The following is a 21159-nucleotide window of genomic DNA, read 5'->3' on the forward strand; positions in this document are numbered from 1 at the left end:
CCCAGTGATTTTGTGTACCAGCGGATACAATGGAGGAGGATGCTGGATGTGATGAGGTTTAGGGTTTCCCTGTTGGTAGTGAAAATAAGTAAGTTAGTATCACATGGCCAGTGCAAGACAGCAGTTGTTTAATAAGCCTTCTATCCAGTGCCTGCGAAAACTCCAGGAAAGGAAGAGCTACTGCTTTGCTGGGAGCAATAGATTTGCTGTCTCTTTCCTCGGTGTGAGGCAGCCACTGCTGAGTAAGTGCCAGCTGGCATTCTGAGTGCAGCTGTTTGCCTAAAACAGTGGTAATAAGATCGTCTTCAATGATAGAAAATGGCTGTGTGGCCTGACCTCTCACTCAGAGCACTGAGGTAAGGTGCAAAACATGTTCATTGCAAAGAAGGAATAATTCTCTTATTCGTTGTAATGTAGCGCACGTTTGGCTCAGTATCTGAACATTCTTTCAGTGTACCAGCCTGTAATAAAAATGCCCCAATTAAAATTTAACACTTCAGAATACAGGAAAATTAATGGTTTCTTTCCTCCCTCCCCCTAGGTGCTCATTAACAATATTTTGCTATACCTGACGTTCTTTTTCTTGTAGGCCTTTTCCAAGAACAATTCTGTAGCAGCCCACCTGTTTTATTTTGTTGATTCACAGCTAATGTATGCCACGATCAGCTAAAAAGACAGGAGGGGAAGAAGAGTGCTTATTTTTGTTGCATTGCCCTTGCTGCTGCAATTGGGGTCAGAGAGTCTCTTTATGAAAGAGCCACAGAGCACACTTATATAGAAGACTTCTAGAGTTTAGGATAGGGCAGGCAGAGAAAGGGGGGCAATCTTTACAGAAACCACAGTGTAAGCAGAGATTGGGACCATTTTTGGAAAAACAAATGCTGAACAGAGTTCTCAGAGGTGATAAAGACTTTCCTTAGGGACCAGGTAAAAACAGTTGCAACCCAGGAAATGGCTTCAACTTGCTGAGAACAAGATTCAAAGGAAATGATGTATTGTGCAAAGCGACAGTGGGAAAGGGGAGATGCTTATGAATGCTTATTTTGTCTCATCTAGCTGTTTTAGTTTTCAGTACTTACAAGTTACCTTATCCTGGCTATAGAAAAAAACTACTTCAAAAGTTCTTTTGATGATGCCCGCTCTAAGAGGTACAAACTGGTCCCTGTTGAATTCTGAGTCCCATTCCAAGTATCCATTCCTTTAACTCAAAATTTTTGAGCCCTTTGGTAGTTCGATAACTTGAAAATACCCATTTCAGACTAGAGGAGAAATGAGTTGCCTGCAGCATGGACATTATTGTAGGGCCTTGGTACATGTATGCGGTTTGGGTTGCAGTTTTTCTGTAGCTGATGACTTTCCTTTGCTCAAAATGTTTTTACTGTAAAGCCTCTCCATACCTGGAGTCTGTGAGTATGTGGAGTATTTTTGTGGGGAAATCTGCTTTCTAAAGAAAGAAGGTATTTTACCTTTACAAAGGCATTCACACAGTGCCTTTAATGATATTTGTTGGCATAATCGTGGCAGCATTGCTTTAATCTAATTCCTTATTGCTTTAATAAATCTGTCTTCAGATTCACACTTCTCTAATTAACGGACGGCCTAGTGCTGATGATCCTTCACGAGTATTACTAGAATTCACCTCTGCTCGCTTTATTCGCCTGAGATTCCAGAGGATACGGACACTAAATGCTGATTTAATGATGTTCGCACACAAAGATCCAAATGAAATTGATCCCATTGTTACCAGGAGGGTAAGTTCTGGCAAGACAGTAGAAATGCATGTGTAGAAGTTCTCTTACACTTGTAAATGCGGTACCTGCCTTTGTTTGCTAGAGGAAATTTTGGGAGACGAGGAGTACCCATTGTTATCTGTCTAAATTCTAGTTTTAGAGGATTCCCTCTTCACAGTATTTTGTTAACTTCTCTATAGCAGAAGTAACAATTTTATCTTTTCTGCTTAATAGTGTTATTAACATACATAACATGCTTATTAAGATAAGCACACAGCTCCTTTGGCTGTAAACATTCGGATGCAGGTAATTGGCAAGTGGTTGCTGTTAGATAATGTCCTCTTGCCTCTTCTGCTGCTCAATCATTTGCTACCTTTAACATTCCTTCAACACTTCCTTTGAGTAGAATTTCTACTAGCGGTACTATAACTAGTAGTAGTGCCTGAATGCAACAATTTTAGCATTATTATATGATTGTTGCTAACACTAAAAATTCTACATTGTGCTTTAGCTTAAAAGAAGGGATGCAGCACTCAAACTCACACCATACTCCTGTCTTCACCACTGTTCCTTGTGTGTGAACGCCCTGATCTCTTCTTTCTGCAGTCTGTACTTTCTTCCTATGCCACATCTCCCTGTTTTCCCACTGCTCAAATGTTGTGTGTTGTTCTATTTTTCCTCTGATTTTTCTACTAAGCATTCTTAAAAGCTGTTTTGGGGGATGTATACCTTTCCACATTTTTTCTTTCTGCTCACTTTCTGTTGATCATCTTATTTTTCATCTTTTTTAATATTATTTTTTTAGGGTACCACTATAGTAAAACCTGCTATGAAGGGGGAGTTTGGTTATTCTTTGTTTTAATTAACACCATTTATCAATGGTGGATAACTGCAAAGAAAATTTGCTTCTTCTGTTCCACATTTCTGGTTTCCATTTCTTCCTCCAAATATGTAAAGTGCTGGCTATTTCTGAAAGGTTGGAATGTGCCATTCTGTTTTGTATTACAAACCCAGAAACCCTCCAGTTGAGTGCAGTTATTGCAGCCTCACTAATCCTGGAAACTGGGTGCAAATTTAATAATCTGATTCTAAGTGATCAGGAACACGAAACTGAATCTAGATAAGAGCCCAATTCACACTTTAAAAATCACTGTATACTTATGAAAACCTAGTGCAGGAAAATCCACAGATTTCTCAAACCAACAAAGAACAATAACTTCTGTATTGTATGTCTCCATGAGGCTGTCCTCAAAGGAACGAGGAGCAACTGAAACTTGCCATCCTTGTCTGGCTTTCCCTATAGAAGACATTAGACAAGCCACTGTTCTGCAAAACAGGAAACAAAGGATAGCCATAAATGATACATTTTCTGTGTGGTAGAAGGTTAACTGTGAATTATATGAGTTCCTATTTTGTTTGATATATTTATTAATGATCTGAAAAAGAGGTTGAATACAGAAACAGCAAAATTTGCAAATAGCATGTTTGTTTTGATTAGCCGATTGTTTGGATGCTACAGGACCCTCACCAAAGCAGGTGAAAATGGACAAGATGGCATGTGAGATTAACTTTTCACAGATGTCATAATACATGAGTATAAATAGCTTTCCATCCTTCTTTCTGGTTAGGGATATTAATCCCCATGAAAGAAAAAATAGAAACGGCCAAATGGCAGAGAAACAGGTCAAAAGTTATTGAAATCTCAATAATGAAGACTATTCCATAGTCATTCAGAAGGCCAATAATGAACAACAGTTCTTTCCACTGAATTCCAGTGAAATTCCAGTGAATTTCCACATTAATTCCAGTGAATGCCTGAGTAAGACCCAGCTAAGGTGAACAAAGGTGTTTCTTAGCTTTCTTTAGTGTTCTAGCCTCTCTTCTTCACATCATCACAGCTTTTCCTTTTCAGTTTTTCTGAAGGGAATAAATTCTATAGCATTTGACTTCTCATTATCCAGTGTGCATATAGACTTTTCCTATGCTCATGTTTGGTGCGTGCTGTGGATAAATTGACATGGCTGTTGTGACTTCAAACAAATGAAACTGTGCCAATTTATACCCTTTCTTTCACTAAGCCTGAATCTGTTGATCAAGATGCAGCTTGGATTACACTGTCTGCTATATTTGTAATAGATCAAAAAAGAAATAAAAGACGACCTGACAGTTTTGTGACCAGAAATGAATTCTGTAGTTTGGCACCTGCATTTTACAATCCACTTAGCAATTCAATTTCTGTTTTGTCTTACAGTATTACTATTCTATAAAAGATATCTCTGTTGGAGGCATGTGTATATGTTCAGGCCATGCGAAGGCTTGTCCACTGGATCCAGCGACCAATGTATGTTTTTTTCCTTTTTTTTTTTTTTTAATGTGCCTTATTCGTAGGGTGGAACATGAGAAAAAAATCTTGATATTCCTCAGAGTTCTGTGAATTTATGTCTCTTTTTCACCTAGAAGGACAGTCAGAAGCAGTGCCAGGCTGAAATAGTGCTGGCAACCAGAATAATAAGCATTCATACAAGTTCAGTGGAGGCTTTGTCTGAAATGAAAGAATAGGTTTCAAATAATTCAGTCCATATTGAAAGTTTCCTTGGAACAACAGAAATTTGGGTTATGTTATGTAGCTGTAGAGATGAGCACTAACAGTCAGTCTTTCTTTTCCTTGTTGATATTAATCAAGGTGTTTCCTGAATGACTGTCAAGTGTTTCATCGATACGTGCAAACAAATGATGGCTCTAGAATGGCACATTTATTATGTGGGAAATATTAATTGAGTGATCAGTGAAGCTAGTCTAGAAAATCATGAGCTGTTTGTAATTTCTTCCAACTTGTAGCTTTCTTTATGTGCTATTAATAAACACATAACCAATATAATTGAAATAGAAAAATATAATTTGTTACTGATGGTCCAAATCTATGCACACATTATCCCTAATACAGAATTTCCAATCTACTTGTATTACTAATGTGCCACAATGTGGGATCTCTTCATACACTATTTACTTAAGTAGGAGCTTTGTAGGATTTAACAGAAAATCTTGTTTGTATATGACATTAAGCCATTGTGTAGGAACTGATTAAAAAAAACAAACTGGAAGAAATCTTAGAGAGAATGCATTTACAGTTCTAAGCATTGTCCATGGATCCTTGTAAAAATTTTACAAACTCCTTGGTTTAATCCTTCTAAGCCTTTTCTGTGATGATGTGTATAGCAAGTGTTGAACTATTGTTTCAGAGGGCCTTAGTTATCAAACTGCAGCATTGTCTCAGTGCTATCTGTTAGAATTGGGCCTACCTCAGAAAATAAGTGCTGTTATTGCAATTAATACATACTTCAGTTCAGATAGTTTGGCTGCTAGATAAAATAAAGGCATTTTGACAAGTGTAGCGTCTTGTTTTGCAGGATGACAAATATATATTTGTTGTCTAACCAGTATAAAAAATAAAGTGAAACAACTCAAGCCATAAGAGATTTGGAGTATTTGGTTTAGCTCTCCAGGGATACTCTTTAGACAGAGCCATACCAAAATAGGTGGGCTTTGGCTTGTAAACATCATGACTGTCGTTGATAGCTCAATGAATCTTTCCCCTAGCATTACAAAGAATAAACTTGCTTGAATGTACTGCCTTGCTTTTCTGCAGCATTCCTTAACTTAACCTTGTTTTGCAAGATTTATGCTTTGTCCTGTGAGCCATAGAATTTCTCCGGGTCAGCTTGCTGCTTTGACCTTGAGTGGCTTCACAAGGACCACAGAGAATCCCCTCCACTGAATAACTATTAGGAAGGCAATTTTTGCTCCTCATTTCTCCAAACTACAGTTTCTTTTATCTTTTCCAAGCTGCTTCTGTGGCTCAGAGAGTTTGGGTGTTCCCTACAGCAATATTTTCATGCTGGGACTAAGGTGATCTGCTGAGGAATTGAAAAGTGACTGAAAAGCTGGACCTGCTCTCATCTCTTATTAGTTTAAAAACTCCTGCTATCCCTCACACAGAATTAGTTATGCAGTTAGAAGGTTACACGATGAGTTGACTCATCCAGTAAAAAAATAATGCTAAAGTTAAAAGAAAAGCCAATTTTTATTGGATCAGCCAACAGAACTGATTTCACTCTGCAGCTGCAGCATTGCTGCATCTAAGGGAAGGGTGGAGAATGGCTCACTCCTTCTAGTGTAATCTAGCTATCAGAGCAGTTTTTCTGTAATGTGAAGCTGTATCGAGGGCTACCAGCCTTTAGCTTATTTGCTGTATTGGGGAACTTTCATTCTCCCATCCTCCTCTCTTCAGCCAGTTGGAATTAAATTCTCCTGCATTCTTAGATTCTCCTTAGATTCTCTGGCCAACCATGTTCCTTTGCATCGTGGCTGTTTTCTTAAAAAGAGCTATAGAAGTTGAACACACTCTTTTGTCTCTCACTTGGTGAATGCAGGATTCGTAAATGAATAAAAACGAATAAACAGAGGAATTACAGAGTAGAGCCATTCTTAATGTTTTCATAAGTTGAACTGGAATGCAGATTATGTACATGGACAGATTCTTCAAGTCATCACATTGTGTAAATATTTTTTTTTCTTTTAAATTAGAAATCCGTCTGTCAGTGTGAGCACAACACATGCGGAGAGACATGTGATCGGTGTTGTCCTGGTTTCAATCAAAAGCCTTGGCATGCTGGCACTTTCCTGGTTAAGCATGAATGTGAACGTAAGTTGAAAGCGGTACAGAAGAGAAGGTTTATTGCAACTGCTGGTGAAAACTGAAATCGGGTCCTACATGATTTTGCAATTAATTTTATTTCTAACCACATGTGTTTATGAATCAGTTGTTGTGCACTTATTTAGACTGGCTCAAAAAAGTTAACAGAGAAATTACATGTAGAATCATGGTTTTATTGAACCCAGAATATTTTAGTTTAATGTGCTGATATTGGTGGAATACTGTATAAAAACTCATTTTGACTTGTTTAGTTTTTATAATTATGGTGGATTTGTTGTGATAAAATAACAAGACTGTATCCTGATAAATAAAAAATCTTTTCTACGGATTTTTCATTATATTAAACTTTTAATGGCATGATTTTTGTATAGATGCCACTTTTATATATCATAATGTTCAGCCCTGCTGAAACAAAATATTTTTACACGATCAAAATGCAATTTGAGTTTCCGATTTTTTTAATGAAAAAAAAAAATGTATCTAGTTTTCCATCATGGAATGAAAACATACCTTGAAATATCATCTTCCCGCAGGGTGGGAATTTCATTTTCAGATTTACTGTAATAAGCATAGTTATAATTGAACTTTAATATCTTACTTCCAAAGGTCACATACCACTTATATTTCTGAACATAGTAAAATCTAGTGCTCCATTACATGTAAGTGTTTATTCAGTTGTAGGATTGCAGCTATGGTTTTATCATGAGTGGTTAAAAATAAATAAAAAGCAACACATATCCCCATTTTAAAAGTAGTAATTGCTTATTTGTGTCTTGTAAACTTTGGTCACAGAGGGCTTTGTTTCAGTAGGGACTGTCTGTACTGGGAATGCATTCTGGAATGAAATCAGGGTACATTTATTTTCATGTTTAATTTTTAAGAGACATTTCTTATGCCCTGTTCAGCCCTCAGTGAATTGTTGTACTTTCATAATGGAAACAGTTCCCTGGGATCTGGTTCAGATGTGAAGAGGATGACTCCCTACAATGTTGACGAGCTTTGAATTTCTCTTTATGTGGAAATGAATGTTTTAATACCACAGGGGAAGGGAGAGAGAGAGAGCTACCTCATTTTCACAGCAACAGATTATTAGATTAGCTCTCCTGCATGTGGACCTGAAGCCTAAGAGTTCAAATCTGAATATCTAAAGAAGTTTTAAGCTTGGGAATCTCTTTGTTCTGACCCAGTTCTTATATGCATGTGTGCAAATCAAGTGGTTTTAGGATGTCTTTCAGCTTTCATGGAAATTATTTTAATTTACTCATACCATTCTGCTGGTAAAATGTTGAATGACTCTTTTTAATACCTTAGTGACAGAGTGGCATCTCCAGCCAGAAAGTGTTCGCTAACATAGTTCCTTCTCTTTTAGCATGCAACTGTCACGGGAAGACTGAGGAGTGTTACTATGATCAGGATGTTGCAGACAGAAATCAGAGTTTGAACATCCACGGAGAATACATTGGGGGTGGAGTGTGTGTGAATTGTACGAGCCACACTGGTGGCATAAACTGTGAGACCTGCATCGACGGTTACTTCAGACCTAAAGGGGTAAACGCATGTTCTGCTCTCGCTTCACTGTAAAGCTCGGTGTTCAAACCATCACCTCAGCATGGGGAGTTAAGTTATTAAAAAGAGATGACACAGTTTGGACTGCCATTTTATGCAGGTTAACTTCTAATTCTGACAGTGTAGCAGTTGCTTTTCACAGCTGGAAATCTGTAAAGTTAACGCTCACAGAAATATGAACGTGAATTGTGTTGATATGAGGGAATGCACATGAGGTCAGGGCCTCCAGCTTGTATTTCAATTTAATTTAAAGGAGGATGTGGTGCTGTAAACAGAACTTTTGCCTCAGTAATGAATTTCAAGATTTGTCATCAAAGATCAAAGAAATATTGCTATATTTGATATTGGAGAAAGGGAGTCTGTAATTTTTATTTTTAAAATGTAATGTAGAATTAATAACCACTGAAATTCTATAGTGTCTCATGAATGCCTCTCATTTTCAGTGCAGTGGGAATTGTTTTTTGTGTTTCATCATGTAATTCTGTATTTTCATCTAAGCTGAAGCTGTCAGAAGATGAATCTTATATTAGGTTATATTGCCAATATGGGCTGTGCCTGTGCTTTAGACAGCTACACATTTAGTGTGTGCTTAAATTCCTGATATTTTGTCTGTAGAGTTTCGGTTTGATAAATCATGGCCTTTAGTCTGATTGGTTTTCAATCCTCAAACACAGAAAAAATCAGCAAATAACAATAATTACATTCTCCCTGATATACTGGTTTTAGCCTTAAAGCTTGAGAAAAGATATACTGCAAGGCACTTGATTTTTTTCCCCTGAATCAGGTTATCATCCAACTAATAGGGATTTTATATATATGTGTGTGTATAGTGTATCTATAGTATGTGTATATACCTAGTTCATGGAGAACTTCTACTTTATATTCCCAGTGTGATATTAGACTAAGGTTTTAGTTTGGTTGAGGTAACCTTTTCAAGAACAAAAGGAAATTGTTCCATTGTCTAATGTTCACTTTTCTTCACTTACCCTTTTTGTTCAGTTACTGACTAACTAACTTCAGTTAGTTTTTTGAATCGTATTGACCAGACCAACGGAACTATTTGTCAATATTACTTTAGGTAGTGAATGCTTAAAATGTACTTCATTACATTTACTGATTTTAATTATACAAGGGTTTGTTATTATCTCTACACCTGTTTTTTTCGTTGAAAACATATTTGTATCTACATCGCTTACAAGTTTCTAAATAAAAATCCAAAATGTAACTTTAATGCCTAGACTGCATGGGCTAAGTTTGGCAACCATCTCATTTTTGTTAAACTGCAAGCTACCTATGCAGAAGTTGTTCTCTCCTGCTTTTTGTTTAAGAAGTAAATAAAAGTTTCCAGTTATTAAAGGTAAGATTTTGTTTTGTAATCCCTTTGTTTTTATAGGTATTGCCAGATAGCCCAGATCCATGCCAGCCATGTTCCTGTGATCCAAATGGGTCTTTACATGATACCTGTGTCAAAGATGAGAAACATGCAGAAGGAGGTAAGATCCCTAAAAGACAGTGATGTTAAAGCTTAAGTTTAGCAATGGTCAAAGAAAAGCTGAAACACATTTCTGATAACTCTTAAAAAAAAAAACAAAAACTTTTTTTTAAAGTTTACTCATGCGAACAATAATCCACCTGCATTCTTATGATACTTTTCTTTGGAAACTCAGATTTTATATTGCCAAATTTGCTGAGGCTTCTTTCAGATTCATGGCTTGCAAACTTGGGTACGTTGGGAAAAGTATTCCCCATGGAATATAATGGAGAATTTTGGTTTTAAAGAGCTTTCTTCTTTTACAGCAGAGATTAAAACTAGTACAAGCATAATGTTTTAATCTCTTTTCCTCTCTAAGCATATTTCCGTTTGAAACCTAGAAAAAAATCTGTTTGAAAGGTGTCATATTTATCTGCCATCTATATTATTAATGTAGAATTGCAAGCTGTTTACCACAGCCCTGTAAAAGCTGTCTTCAAATAGACAACAAACTGCTTCCTTGTGCTTTGGAAACAGTGGATTGCCATATTTTTTATGGTTCTTTTGTTGACAAACTTCTGAAAATACTGTAGGAAGATAACAACAAAACTCAAGGTCATTTCTTAAGAGATCTTTTAATTGGGCTAATTACAATCTATCAACAAGAGATGTTGTAGCAGTCTTTTTTGAAATAGAGATCAATGGAACATAAAAGCAGCATAGCAGAGATGCAAATACAGGGCCCAGAGGTGTAAAATCTACTGTAACAACCACATACTGATTATCTCAGTTCAATAAAATGATACTGATTACTGTCACAGTGGTATATATGGTGGATTGACCCTGGGCAGCTGCAACTGCCCACCCAGCCGCTCTCTCACTGCCCTTCTCAGCAGGACAGGGGGAGAAAGTAAAATGAAGCAGCTCACAGGTCGAGGTAAAGACCAGGGGATTGCTTACCAATTGCTGTCATGGGCAAAACAGACTCGAGTTGGGGAAAATTAATTTAACTTCATGCCAATTTAAATAGATTCAGATAGTGATAAACAAAGACAAAAATTAAAAAAACACCTTCCCCCCACCTCCTTTTTTTTTTTTTCCAGGCTCAACCTCACTCCTTCATTCCTGGCTCCTCTACCTCCTCCCCCGCTACCACAGGTGGTGCAGGGCGATGGGGCATGGGGGTTTGTGGTCCATAATGGTTCCTCTCTGACACTCCTTTCTCCTCACACTTTTCCCTGGCTCCAGCATGGGTCCTTCCCACGGGCTGCCGTCCTTTAGGAAAAAAGTCTGCTCCACCATGGGTGTTCTTTCAGGAAATATCCACCTGTTCCTTCATGGGGTCCTCCATGGTATGCAGTGTGGATATCTGCTCCACCGTGGTCTCCTCCAGGGGCTGGAGGGGAATCTCTGCTTCGGCACCTGGAGCACCTCCTCCCTCTCCTTCTCCTCTGACCTCCTCTGACCCATCTGGCTGTGGGGCTCAGCCGTGTCCTGCCGTGGGTCCGTTGGAGCCGGCTGGAACCGGCACGGGGCAGCCCCGGCCTCTCCTCACAGAGGCCGCCCTGCAGCCCCCCGCTGCCAGCCTGGGCACGGACACCCGGTGCCGTGTATCACACAGATTGATAGGAGAGGCAGTAGAAGCAGAAGAGAGGATGAATCCCAAAGCTGGAAAAAACACAGCAAGATTGTGCGATGCCTGTACCAAACCTGGGGGTGAGGGCGTACAGGTTACAGGTGACAAACGTAATACAACAAAGAAACCTCTCATACTATTAAACAGGACAACTTTTATTCAAACATTTGCCACTACTGATATTCAGCGCTTTTGTAAAATACGGAGACTGTGATTTTGAGATGGAAGAATGATTAATGCGAAGAAATGCCAATGTTCCACTCGTGCGTTAAGCAGCTGCTTGGTCTGTGGGTTCCTATCTGTCACTGCTGCAGTCTGTCTTTTCACACCTCCCGTGCTGGCCACTGGTGCGGGTCGTTCTCCAGGGGCCTGGCAGCTGAAAGGCAGTTAATAGCCTGTCAGCGCTTCTCTCATGGGAAGAGGGAAGCAAAAAGATACAGACATTTTTCCATCTTGTTTGGTTGTCAGAAATAGTGTCATTAGGAGCTCTCCGTAATGTCTCATTCTTGCCTCTGAGCATTGAACAGATCTAAACCATCTCATAGTTGCTTTCTCAATCTGCTTACACTTCCTGAACCTGACGGGTGGTACTGTGCTTTAAACACCTTGCTTCCTGTATCTCCTTCTGCCTTTTTAATCCTCTGATCTTCTTTCTGGTAAATTCTTCTCTTGCCTCTTCTCTGGCCCTCTCTAGGAAGAGAATAAAGCTCCTGTTTGGACCCCTCCTTTCCTTTCTTGCTTTTTCTCTATTGTCTCCATCCATCTAATCTAAAGATCGTTAACTATGTCTTTCTAATAAATCAAGAAATGTGTCATGCCGCCATCTTGAAGATAACATATCCAAAATTGCATTACCTCTATCTGTTTTGCCTCCTTTTACTTTTATTGGCAAGCGGCCAGTCCTGCTCATCTAGCCCCAGGCACTGAAACAAGTTTCATATCTCAGCAGTTCCTCCAGTCCCGGGAACCAGAGAGTTCTGTTGTTCTCTTCACAAAATTAAAACTCTCATCATTTTCTGTCTTGACTGTAACCAGCTTCTCCTGATCTTCCTGAAACTTAATTCATTTGGCTGCAATTGGTTAGAGGCCTGTTGCTTTTGAACACATTAGAGTATTCTTAATCTCTGTTGAATCTGCTGTTTGTAACATGTGAAGTAATTTTTTTCCTTTATTGCTTTTTAAACCCATTGATGTCTCCTTTTTCCAACGTATTTACTGTAGAGGTTATTCTGTGTGTTTAAACTACTTCGTCTCATATATGACAAGCACAACAATTGTTATTTAGGTAACAGCCGTCATATACAGAATTCCCTTCCCAAAGTACTCCATGCATTTGTTCCTGAAACCAGTTGTCTGTGTCCTGCCCAGTCCTAGGAGTCCAGTGAGAAGTGGACAGTTTGCACTGTCTAGAGAGTGGCTAGAGGACAGTTCTGATATTTATCTTATTTTATCTACCTATTTTAAGACCACAAGAACAAAAATAAGTCAGCTCTACACATAACTGGGCTTTGTAGCCATTCTGCCTACAACGGTCCTGTTCTTTGCTCCTTGTTCTTTCTGTTTATTTGCTTTTCTTTACTTCTTGTTGTACTAAATAAGGTTCCAACACATTAGGAAAACTGTTTGCTTCTTGCACATTATGTTTGATTATAGCGTTTGGACCAGCAGGCCAGACTTGTGACTGTAACGTCTTATTCAACAGAAAAGACACAATAATGCTAGTTGAAAGAAAAAGCCTTTTTGGTATTTTTTTTAAGGAAAGATTTTTGTGGTAATGGAAGAGGTTGTGTTAGAATCAAGAGCAGGTCTGGATATAATTTTTAGCATAAAACTATCCTGAAAGCTGATCACTTGTTACTTCTTTTTTTCCTCAAATTTACATTCAATACCCTGATAAAATTCTTTTTACTGTACACTGCTCACCCTGGGCAGCAGTTGGGTTTGAAGCATTGGGGAGCCTTCATAAAGGAAAGGCTAGAAAGCATGATCTGTCTGAAGGAATCTATCTGTTCATCTGTGAACCAGAATGAATATACACTGGGTAGGTTGAAATACATCTCAGAGTTTGCTGGCTGGTTGTTTAAGGATAAATTGTTTGATTGGTGTAAGATGGGAATGTGCTTCTTAAACGTGTGGTAAGCAAATGAGTCGGGAAGATTAAAAACATTAAACTAAAATGGAAATATGATAATAAGGAAAATCACTGGGGATATAAAGTCACCGTGAACAGTTCTCAAGGAAAATAAAGCTGGAGGCTGTACATTCTCTGTGTGCTTGAATACTGTAGGTAAGCAACAATTAAAATGGAAAATTGTAGAAAATACCATAATAACTAGTACATTGATGAAGTGCAACAAGAGGATTTAAATGACTGCATCCTGTAGTCGTCATCAGGTTTCAGTAGATAAGGGAAGGGCATGAAGGAGTCGCTTTATAATTGGCCAGGCATTGTTTCAGGAGAAAAAGATGTATTTTTGTATATTAAGCATGTACAATTCCATTTTGATCAGCCTAGTATAACTTTGTCCCCACATGTTTCACTCAGCATTCTGAAATGAAATATTATTATTCTAGCATGTATAGTGTATTTTTGGTTTTGAATCTTCAAGAATGCTTTTCAAATATTCTTTCATAGCATATTGATATGTTCATGAGCAATATAGAAAAGATAGAGCCAGAAACTTATAAATCATAGTATCTTTGCAAACTGTGGTATTGATAAAATAAACTGATGAAAATGTCTCTAGGTTTTGTAACTGGAAGGTGATAATTTTAAAACTGAACTTGTTCACCTATCTCTAATCCATCCTAATAATAGGTCAACTTGACCATCACTGATATTGCGATCACTTGCAATTGTCCATACAGAAGCGAAGGTGGAGCCTATACATTAAGAACTACTCTGTACTGCAGTAATTAGGCTTTCTCAGTGAATCAGTACTCTTGTTCCAAGCTGTAGTGGCTAGATTTTAACAAATAGCCATTTTACTTGGCTTTTAAGCACCTGCAAGAGCTGTGAGGTTTGGAAACTGGCACAGTTTTGTGACTCAATCTTCCCTGCATACTATCAATGCAGTGAAGTTTTTTCCCCTATTGCCTCGTTATGTACAATATAATCCCAATGACAGATGTTTATTTTTGCTGAAAAACTTTCTCAGACATTGTAGGATAAATAAGGTCCAGACATCTCCATCTTTATTCGGACTTCATAGTACTTTGCTCAGCAAGCAGTCCTACTGACTTCCATGAGATCATTTTTGGAATTTATACACTGTTGAACAGCAGTGAAAATGGCAGAGGCCAGTCCTGGGACTGCAGGTTTTTGCAAGGGTCTGGTGCATGCTTTTGCATGCATTTACTTTTGTGCAATTTTGGAAGGCTGGTAGGCTGGGAGAAAACTGATTGATAAAACTCATATTTCAAGATGACTCATCCTCTAGGATGAACTTTCAAAGCCTCTGTACACTGAAAGATAGGACAGACACTGACAATATTCAGGTAGAAAACAGGGAATAACAGCTTCAACAAATAAAGCCCCATTCAAACAAGGCTTATGAAGTAATAGACCGAAAGCAAAAGAAGATGTGCTTCTGCTGAAATGGTAGTTCATTACGACAACAACAAAAGATAGACCTGTAACATCTGTCATAAATCAAAATGTAATTAGGCTGTTGACGTAATATGGGCTACATATACACTACAGAAGCCTGGTCAAAGATAACCAGTGGGACACTGACAGGAATTTACATACTGTGTAATACAATCTTGCAAGTGCTGTAAATGGAAGAAGGCAGTGAGCCAAATAAAATATACAGACTAACCATGTCAACAAGTGCAAGAGCTGGAAGAATATATGACAGTTAGTAGTCTCTATGCCTTCCTCTCTCTGTTGTAGGGTGTGAGGTCTCTTGATAGATGGTAGGCTGAAGGTTATCCACTACTGTGTATAGTGCATAAGAAAGGGGATTGCTGGGCTGGTGGCAGTGGAGTTTCCAATCCTGGTTGCTCCTCCATAACTGCAGAGAAAGGAAAGAGCAGGAGAAGGGAAGGGTCTTGATGGGGATCTAAAAAAGTGGACTGACCAGGCAGTGGAGAAGAGACTATAGATTTAAATCAGTATTTGGGAGTTGTTCCATACTGAGACATTTAATTGAATTTGAGTTTGCTGAGACTTAACTCGTGAGACCTAGGAATGAGTTCTTGAAACTTTCAAATAAGACTGGCTCACTTCTAAAGAGTTAGACTTGCCTGTGTCTTTTACTGCTGAACCCCGGTGTATAGCAGGGTATTTTCATCTGGAAGGAACAGAAGTTTATCTCGTAAGACAAGATTGTCTGGCTAGGATGCATTGACCCAGATTACAAAAGAGCCTGAGGCCTGCTGTGCTGTGGGGCTGCACCAGTGGCTAGTTGAGAGGAGGGTAACTCAGAAATTTGAGAATCAGCTGGGCCAGAGGCATCAAAACCCATGGAGAACATGGTTTCATGATAGTAAGTAACACAGAAATTTCATGCACTGAAATTCTGTGTATAATTAGGACAGATCAGGAAGGTGACAGTCAATATGATGTGCTATGGGAGATCAAAGAGGCTGCAAGGTTAGAGAAGACAGATTGAATTTCATCTCTGTATAGATTAACAGATAATATAATTTAAAACTCCTGTAGGTGACTGCTTCTTCAAACAGCTAGTTAGAGAAACCATAAAAAGAGAAGCACCTCTGGACTTAGGCATGAGGAACTGGTTTAAAACTCTCCTCTTGAAGGGCAGTCAAATTCAACATTCTTGTAGGAATGAGAAGGCGTCCATAAAAAACGACTTAATCAAAACAAGGAAACCTTTAAAAAGAAAAGCAAAATAAACAATCCAAGATTGCTAGTGGCAAGCATAGGGTTTATAGGCTGTATATTAGACATTCAGAGAAGATGTATTCCTCTAGTTCAAAATGATTCAAGCAATGCAATTAAGCTAGAAAAAAAATATCTATTTAAACAATAAAAAGAAGCTCCCTGAAAAAGCAGAAGTTGTATCCAATTGAGGATAATAGAAAAGGACATAAATTGTGACAGATTCTGGAAAGTCATACTCTTAATAACACGTACACATATTTTAAGGAATAATTTGCTAAATGCTTAAATGTTGCTAAGAAGTACTTCTTCAGATAAATCAGAATCAAAAAGACTGCTAGAGATTCAAATTCAGTAGGAGTTAAATATGATTAAGGTGTAATCAAGTTATAACCGGAGATCTCAAGAAAGAAAAGGACACAGCAGAAAAGCTAGATTAATTCTTTGTATCTGTGAATAGAAGAGCTCAGGGAATTTCCCACTTGGGAGTCTTTGTTCATGGGGACAAGTCAGAAGAACTGTCTCAAACACAAGTGTCAAGTTTAGAGCAAGCTGATAAATGAAGAATAAAAATTCATCAGGCGTATATCGTATTTATCCATGGCTTCTGGATGTAGTTGAAAAAGAAGTTGCTTGAAGCATTAAATATAGTTTACAATACTTTTAAAAACTGACATTAATATTACATAAACAGAAACTGTTTATCCAATTTGTAAAAGAAAGGCAGAGGGTTCCAGGAAACTAAAATCAGGTCTGGTTTCTGTACCAAGCAAATCAGTAGAACTACAATAAATGATTTATACGATTTCTGAACTGTGGCAAAAATGGGTGAAACTCAAGATCAGGTTTTTTTGTAGAGGACAGTGTGCCTTATGAATCTGTTTGAAGGATTCAGTGAACATGTGAACAAAGGCTCATTTGATTAATACTGTATTTTGATTATCAAAAATTTTCGACAAGATCCTTCACCAAAGACCATGAAAAAAAGTCTGATAGAATAAGGAGGAAGGGTTCTTTCATGGATTAGTACTTGGTTAAAAGAATAAGTGGACCATTTCCACAGTGATGATCAATATGAACTGTTGAAAATATTCATGTTTAACCTGGAAAAGGGATGAGTAGGAAGGTGACAAAGTTAGCAAGTACAAAATCTTTCAGCATAGAAAAATGAAAGAACTGCAAAATGTTCGGAAAAGATCTCAAGATAGTCAGTGGCTGGGTAGTAAAATAACTGATGAATTTCTGTAGCAATTAAAGGAAAAGTAGAACACGGAGAAAAGTAGTTCTACTTGGACATCGATCACAGCAATTTCTGAATTAAGCACTACTAGTTGTGAAACAACTCTTAGAATTACCTTGGACCGTACCCTGGATGTATCAGCTCAGTGCTGGCTCAGCAGTAGTCAAAAAGGTCAACAGAGCCTTAGGAAATATTACTGATGTTTAAAAAACAAACCTGAGAGAATCATCAAACCATTTATAGGCCACTCTATGTACTCCCTTCTCCTTAAATAATTTATTAGAACTGGAAACAGTGCAGAGAAGGACAATAGAGATTTTCAGCCATACAAAGCAGTTTTTGTGTAAAGAGATATTAAATAGGCTTAGGAGTTTTTGTCGTACAAAATAAAAATGTCATGTGGGCTATGATAGAGGTATATTGAAATCACAGATGACATGGAGAAAGTGAGTAGGGAATGGTTACAAGTAGGGAATGATACAAGAATTAGAGGGCAATAAATACAGGTTTAACACACACCAGTGTTTTCTTTCACACTACACATGGCTAAATGTGGAACTTACTGCTAGGGAGCTTTATGGATTCTGAAAGTAAAAGCATGTTCAAAGGTGATTAGGTGAATTAGTGGAAGAGGAGTTTTTCAGGGACTTGTTAGATGCAGGGAAGTAGGGATAAGTTTCACTTTAGAAGATCTCTAATATGCGGATTTCTGGAAGCTCAGAATTCAAATCACTACATACTTGCTCTATTCTTACATGGTTTGTTCTAGCCTCTCTCAGACAGGATACTGAGTTAAATAGACGTATGGTCTGACCCACAGCAAAAGCCCTTGTGTTACACCTACCAAAGGTGTTGCTTTGAGGACTCTAACACACATATCTGATGATAATAATAATAATAATAATAATAATAATAATAATAATAATAATGATAAATCAAATATGTCTCATGTTTTCTCCCTCTTCCCATAGATATGTTGCCTGGTTTCTGTCACTGCAAGACTGGCTATGCAGGAGAGAGCTGCAACAGATGTGCCTTGGGTTATATAGGATATCCTGAGTGCCTGCCCTGCGACTGCTCACTGAAAGGCAGTGTGAATGTTGACCCTTGCATAGGTCCCTGCATCTGCAAGGTATGGATGTCAAATTCTTCTGAGCCGTAGGAAGATACTAATGATATTGAAAGATTGCAATTAATGGTCTTCTATCATAACACCTAGCTGCGTTAGTATTTATGTTAGTCACTTCTCATAGAACACTTGTTCTTGGCCCTGTAAAGTCTTAGATTGTCTTGTGTCATCTCAATACTCACTGTAATTAACATAGGTACCTAGGGGCCTGCTGCCAAGTCGTTAGAAATCTGTAGATACTTAAGAAGCCTGTGAACCATTTGTTTTGAACTTGCATCCTCATCTACTCAGAAACTATATGTTTAAAGTACTGTGGGCTCTAAAACTAACCTGTAATATGACTTCAAAAGAGAAAATGAGGTGAACTGATGATGTATTAAACAAAAAAGTTGCCTTTTAGGAGTTGTCATTAGGGATACAATTCTCTTTTCTTGCTAAGCTCCAAACTGAGAGCATTCTTTCTTGCCTTGTGATGCTTGTTTAGAAACATATTTAAACATCTCTAACATATTTAAAAATAAAAAAATCCATCCTTTCTGTAGGATGAATTTCTTAATTTCTAGGAAGAAAATTTAAGAATTATTTTCTCCGTGTGCCTTCATGTACCTCCAGCAAATTATATATCAATATTATACTGAAATAAAAAACTTCTAAAGACACTTCTTATAAAATACCTAGTTACCAGAAATTCTTTAGAAATGGTGGTGCTCTGTAAGTCACAGTTTAGTAACTGACCATGAATAGGCCCAAAGGACAATTTACTGTACTGTGGGTCAATTTTTCTGTGTTGTACTTGTGGGAGTTTCCTTCCAGCATTTAATTAACAGAATTAGTCACAAATGTGAATTTAAAAATGCTTACATTACACCCTTAAATACAAGAATGTACAAAAAAATACTTCAATCTATCAGCTCATGCTGCATACACACTTAAAGCTCTGGTGTGACAGCTGAATAGCACTAAAATCGACTCAGAGAATTAACCTGATCCTCACTTTATGTAACAGTCACATGCTCTCTGTCAGAAATAAAATCTATCCATATCACAGTTCTAATTCCTTAGCTATCAAGTCTAGAAGATTGGAAAAGGGCGCTTTTGCTGTATTCCAACTTGAAAAGGACCTTTCATGAAGATGTCATATGTGAAATACAAGATAACCACTGCTGAATGATTCTTCTTATTATGACATTACTTGTGTAATGCCAAACTGACCTGTTAGTACAATCAGACCAAAATGAACAAATATGGAATAGAGATAATTGTTCTTATCCCAGAGAGTCCACACTATATAGTTTTTCCTCACTGTTCATCCTTTGTCTCCTTTCTGCTCCTCTAATCCCTTTTTAAGTGGTTATGGAAGAAAAATGATACCCTTTGCAGATAGCTGAGATGCAGATACATACACGTTTATTTTCACTAGCAATCTTCAAATTCAAATCAAAGCAGATTATGGTCAAAGGGACACTGAAATCATCAGATTAGTTATGCTCCATATGAAGAATGAAGTGGGATGTCTGGACAAGTTAATAGCAGGTCTTAGGAAAAATGCTTCCCTTCTTTTAATCACATCTTTCAATTACATATGAGCTCTAAATTTACTAAAGATAGTTTTCTTGTAAAGGAAATTGCTGAAAAACAGTTCTAACTGTAAGCAGCAAAATGCAACAAAGTGGGCATTAGATTGTCATCTTTACCACATTAGCCAGAGTAAACTAAAGTACAGAAAGGTGAGGGACAAATATAAATGCCTGTTTTATCACCAATTATCTCAGAGAGCTTTCTGAAGGTATATGGTCAAAGTCTCATTTTTGCATCATTTAAAACTGGACTGAACACAGTATTCATAAATAAATGAGGCTGTAGAAACATTGCTTCATTGGCTGAAGGATAGGTCAGATGTCCTTTCCAACTTTGAGTTTTATATATCTATTATTCACTGAATTTGATGCCTACTTAATAGAATTATACAGGTTTTACTTGCTGATGACATGCTTGTGACTGCAGAGTATGACAACTTTTCATTTAAACACGTATTTTTGCTTTGCAGCTCTCTTTTTTTATTTTACCCTTCCCACTCTGCACACCCTAAGCACATCAGCAAGGTCTGAAACTTTTGGGACCAGTGTTCATAATTCTAGTTAGTAGTTCATAATTCTAGAAATAGTAGAATTGAGACCATTGGGGTGCCTGCGAGTTCCCAAATGTTACCCACATTATTTTTCATATGAAGCACGAGTAGCTGCGTGATTTCAGCGTACCTATGGCAATAATATGCCTTGATTAATCCTGAGATTGCTGGTGAAAATATAAAAATACCATTCTTTAAATTAATGAGATGTTGAAGTTAAAAGTAATTGACTGATAGTCTTGAGTTACATTAGAGATTTTTGGTTTGTTGAACAGACTATATGATGTTGTTGAAGGGGAGCATAGATACAGCACAGCAATAGAGATGGAGCAAAGATATTTGCTACACATGTTGTTACTGTATAATTAGTAGTGAAAACCTATTTACATTTTCGTTTTATCTCCTTCTTTACCTGTCCTTACCCCTTCCTCCTCATTGTCCCTATTTTCTCTTAATCCACGTGTGCTGTCCTTTCTCCCCATACTTCCACATGCTTTGCCCTGCTTTTACCATCTTTGCTAGATCTTAACCAGGAAGCTCTCAAATGGCTTTTGGTGAACTTACTTCAGAGCTGTGTATTGCAAGCAATCATAGACTACACAGCGTGGGCAGGCTTTTTATAATGTGTTCATTCTCTGCTGAAGTGGAGCCAACAATTTGGGCCTGTGTGCATACCATAGAGCACTGTCTCCAGGATTA

At 37.8% G+C, this 21159-nt stretch overlaps 1 protein-coding gene across 1 annotated transcript in view; it reads left to right on the forward strand.

Annotated features, from left to right (window-relative positions):
• LAMA2 (laminin subunit alpha 2) overlaps positions 1-21159 on the forward strand; it is a 386413-nt gene that overhangs the window by 146601 nt on the left and 218653 nt on the right. Inside the window, exons 5-10 of the mRNA XM_072855832.1 lie at positions 1572-1751; positions 3982-4071; positions 6315-6432; positions 7814-7992; positions 9404-9503; positions 18175-18335. Coding sequence (XP_072711933.1) covers positions 1572-1751; positions 3982-4071; positions 6315-6432; positions 7814-7992; positions 9404-9503; positions 18175-18335 — 828 coding nt within the window. The remainder of the gene's footprint in view (positions 1-1571; positions 1752-3981; positions 4072-6314; positions 6433-7813; positions 7993-9403; positions 9504-18174; positions 18336-21159) is intronic.

This window comes from Ciconia boyciana, chromosome 3 (genome assembly GCF_034638445.1).
Source record: "Ciconia boyciana chromosome 3, ASM3463844v1, whole genome shotgun sequence".
NCBI lineage: Eukaryota > Metazoa > Chordata > Aves > Ciconiiformes > Ciconiidae > Ciconia > Ciconia boyciana.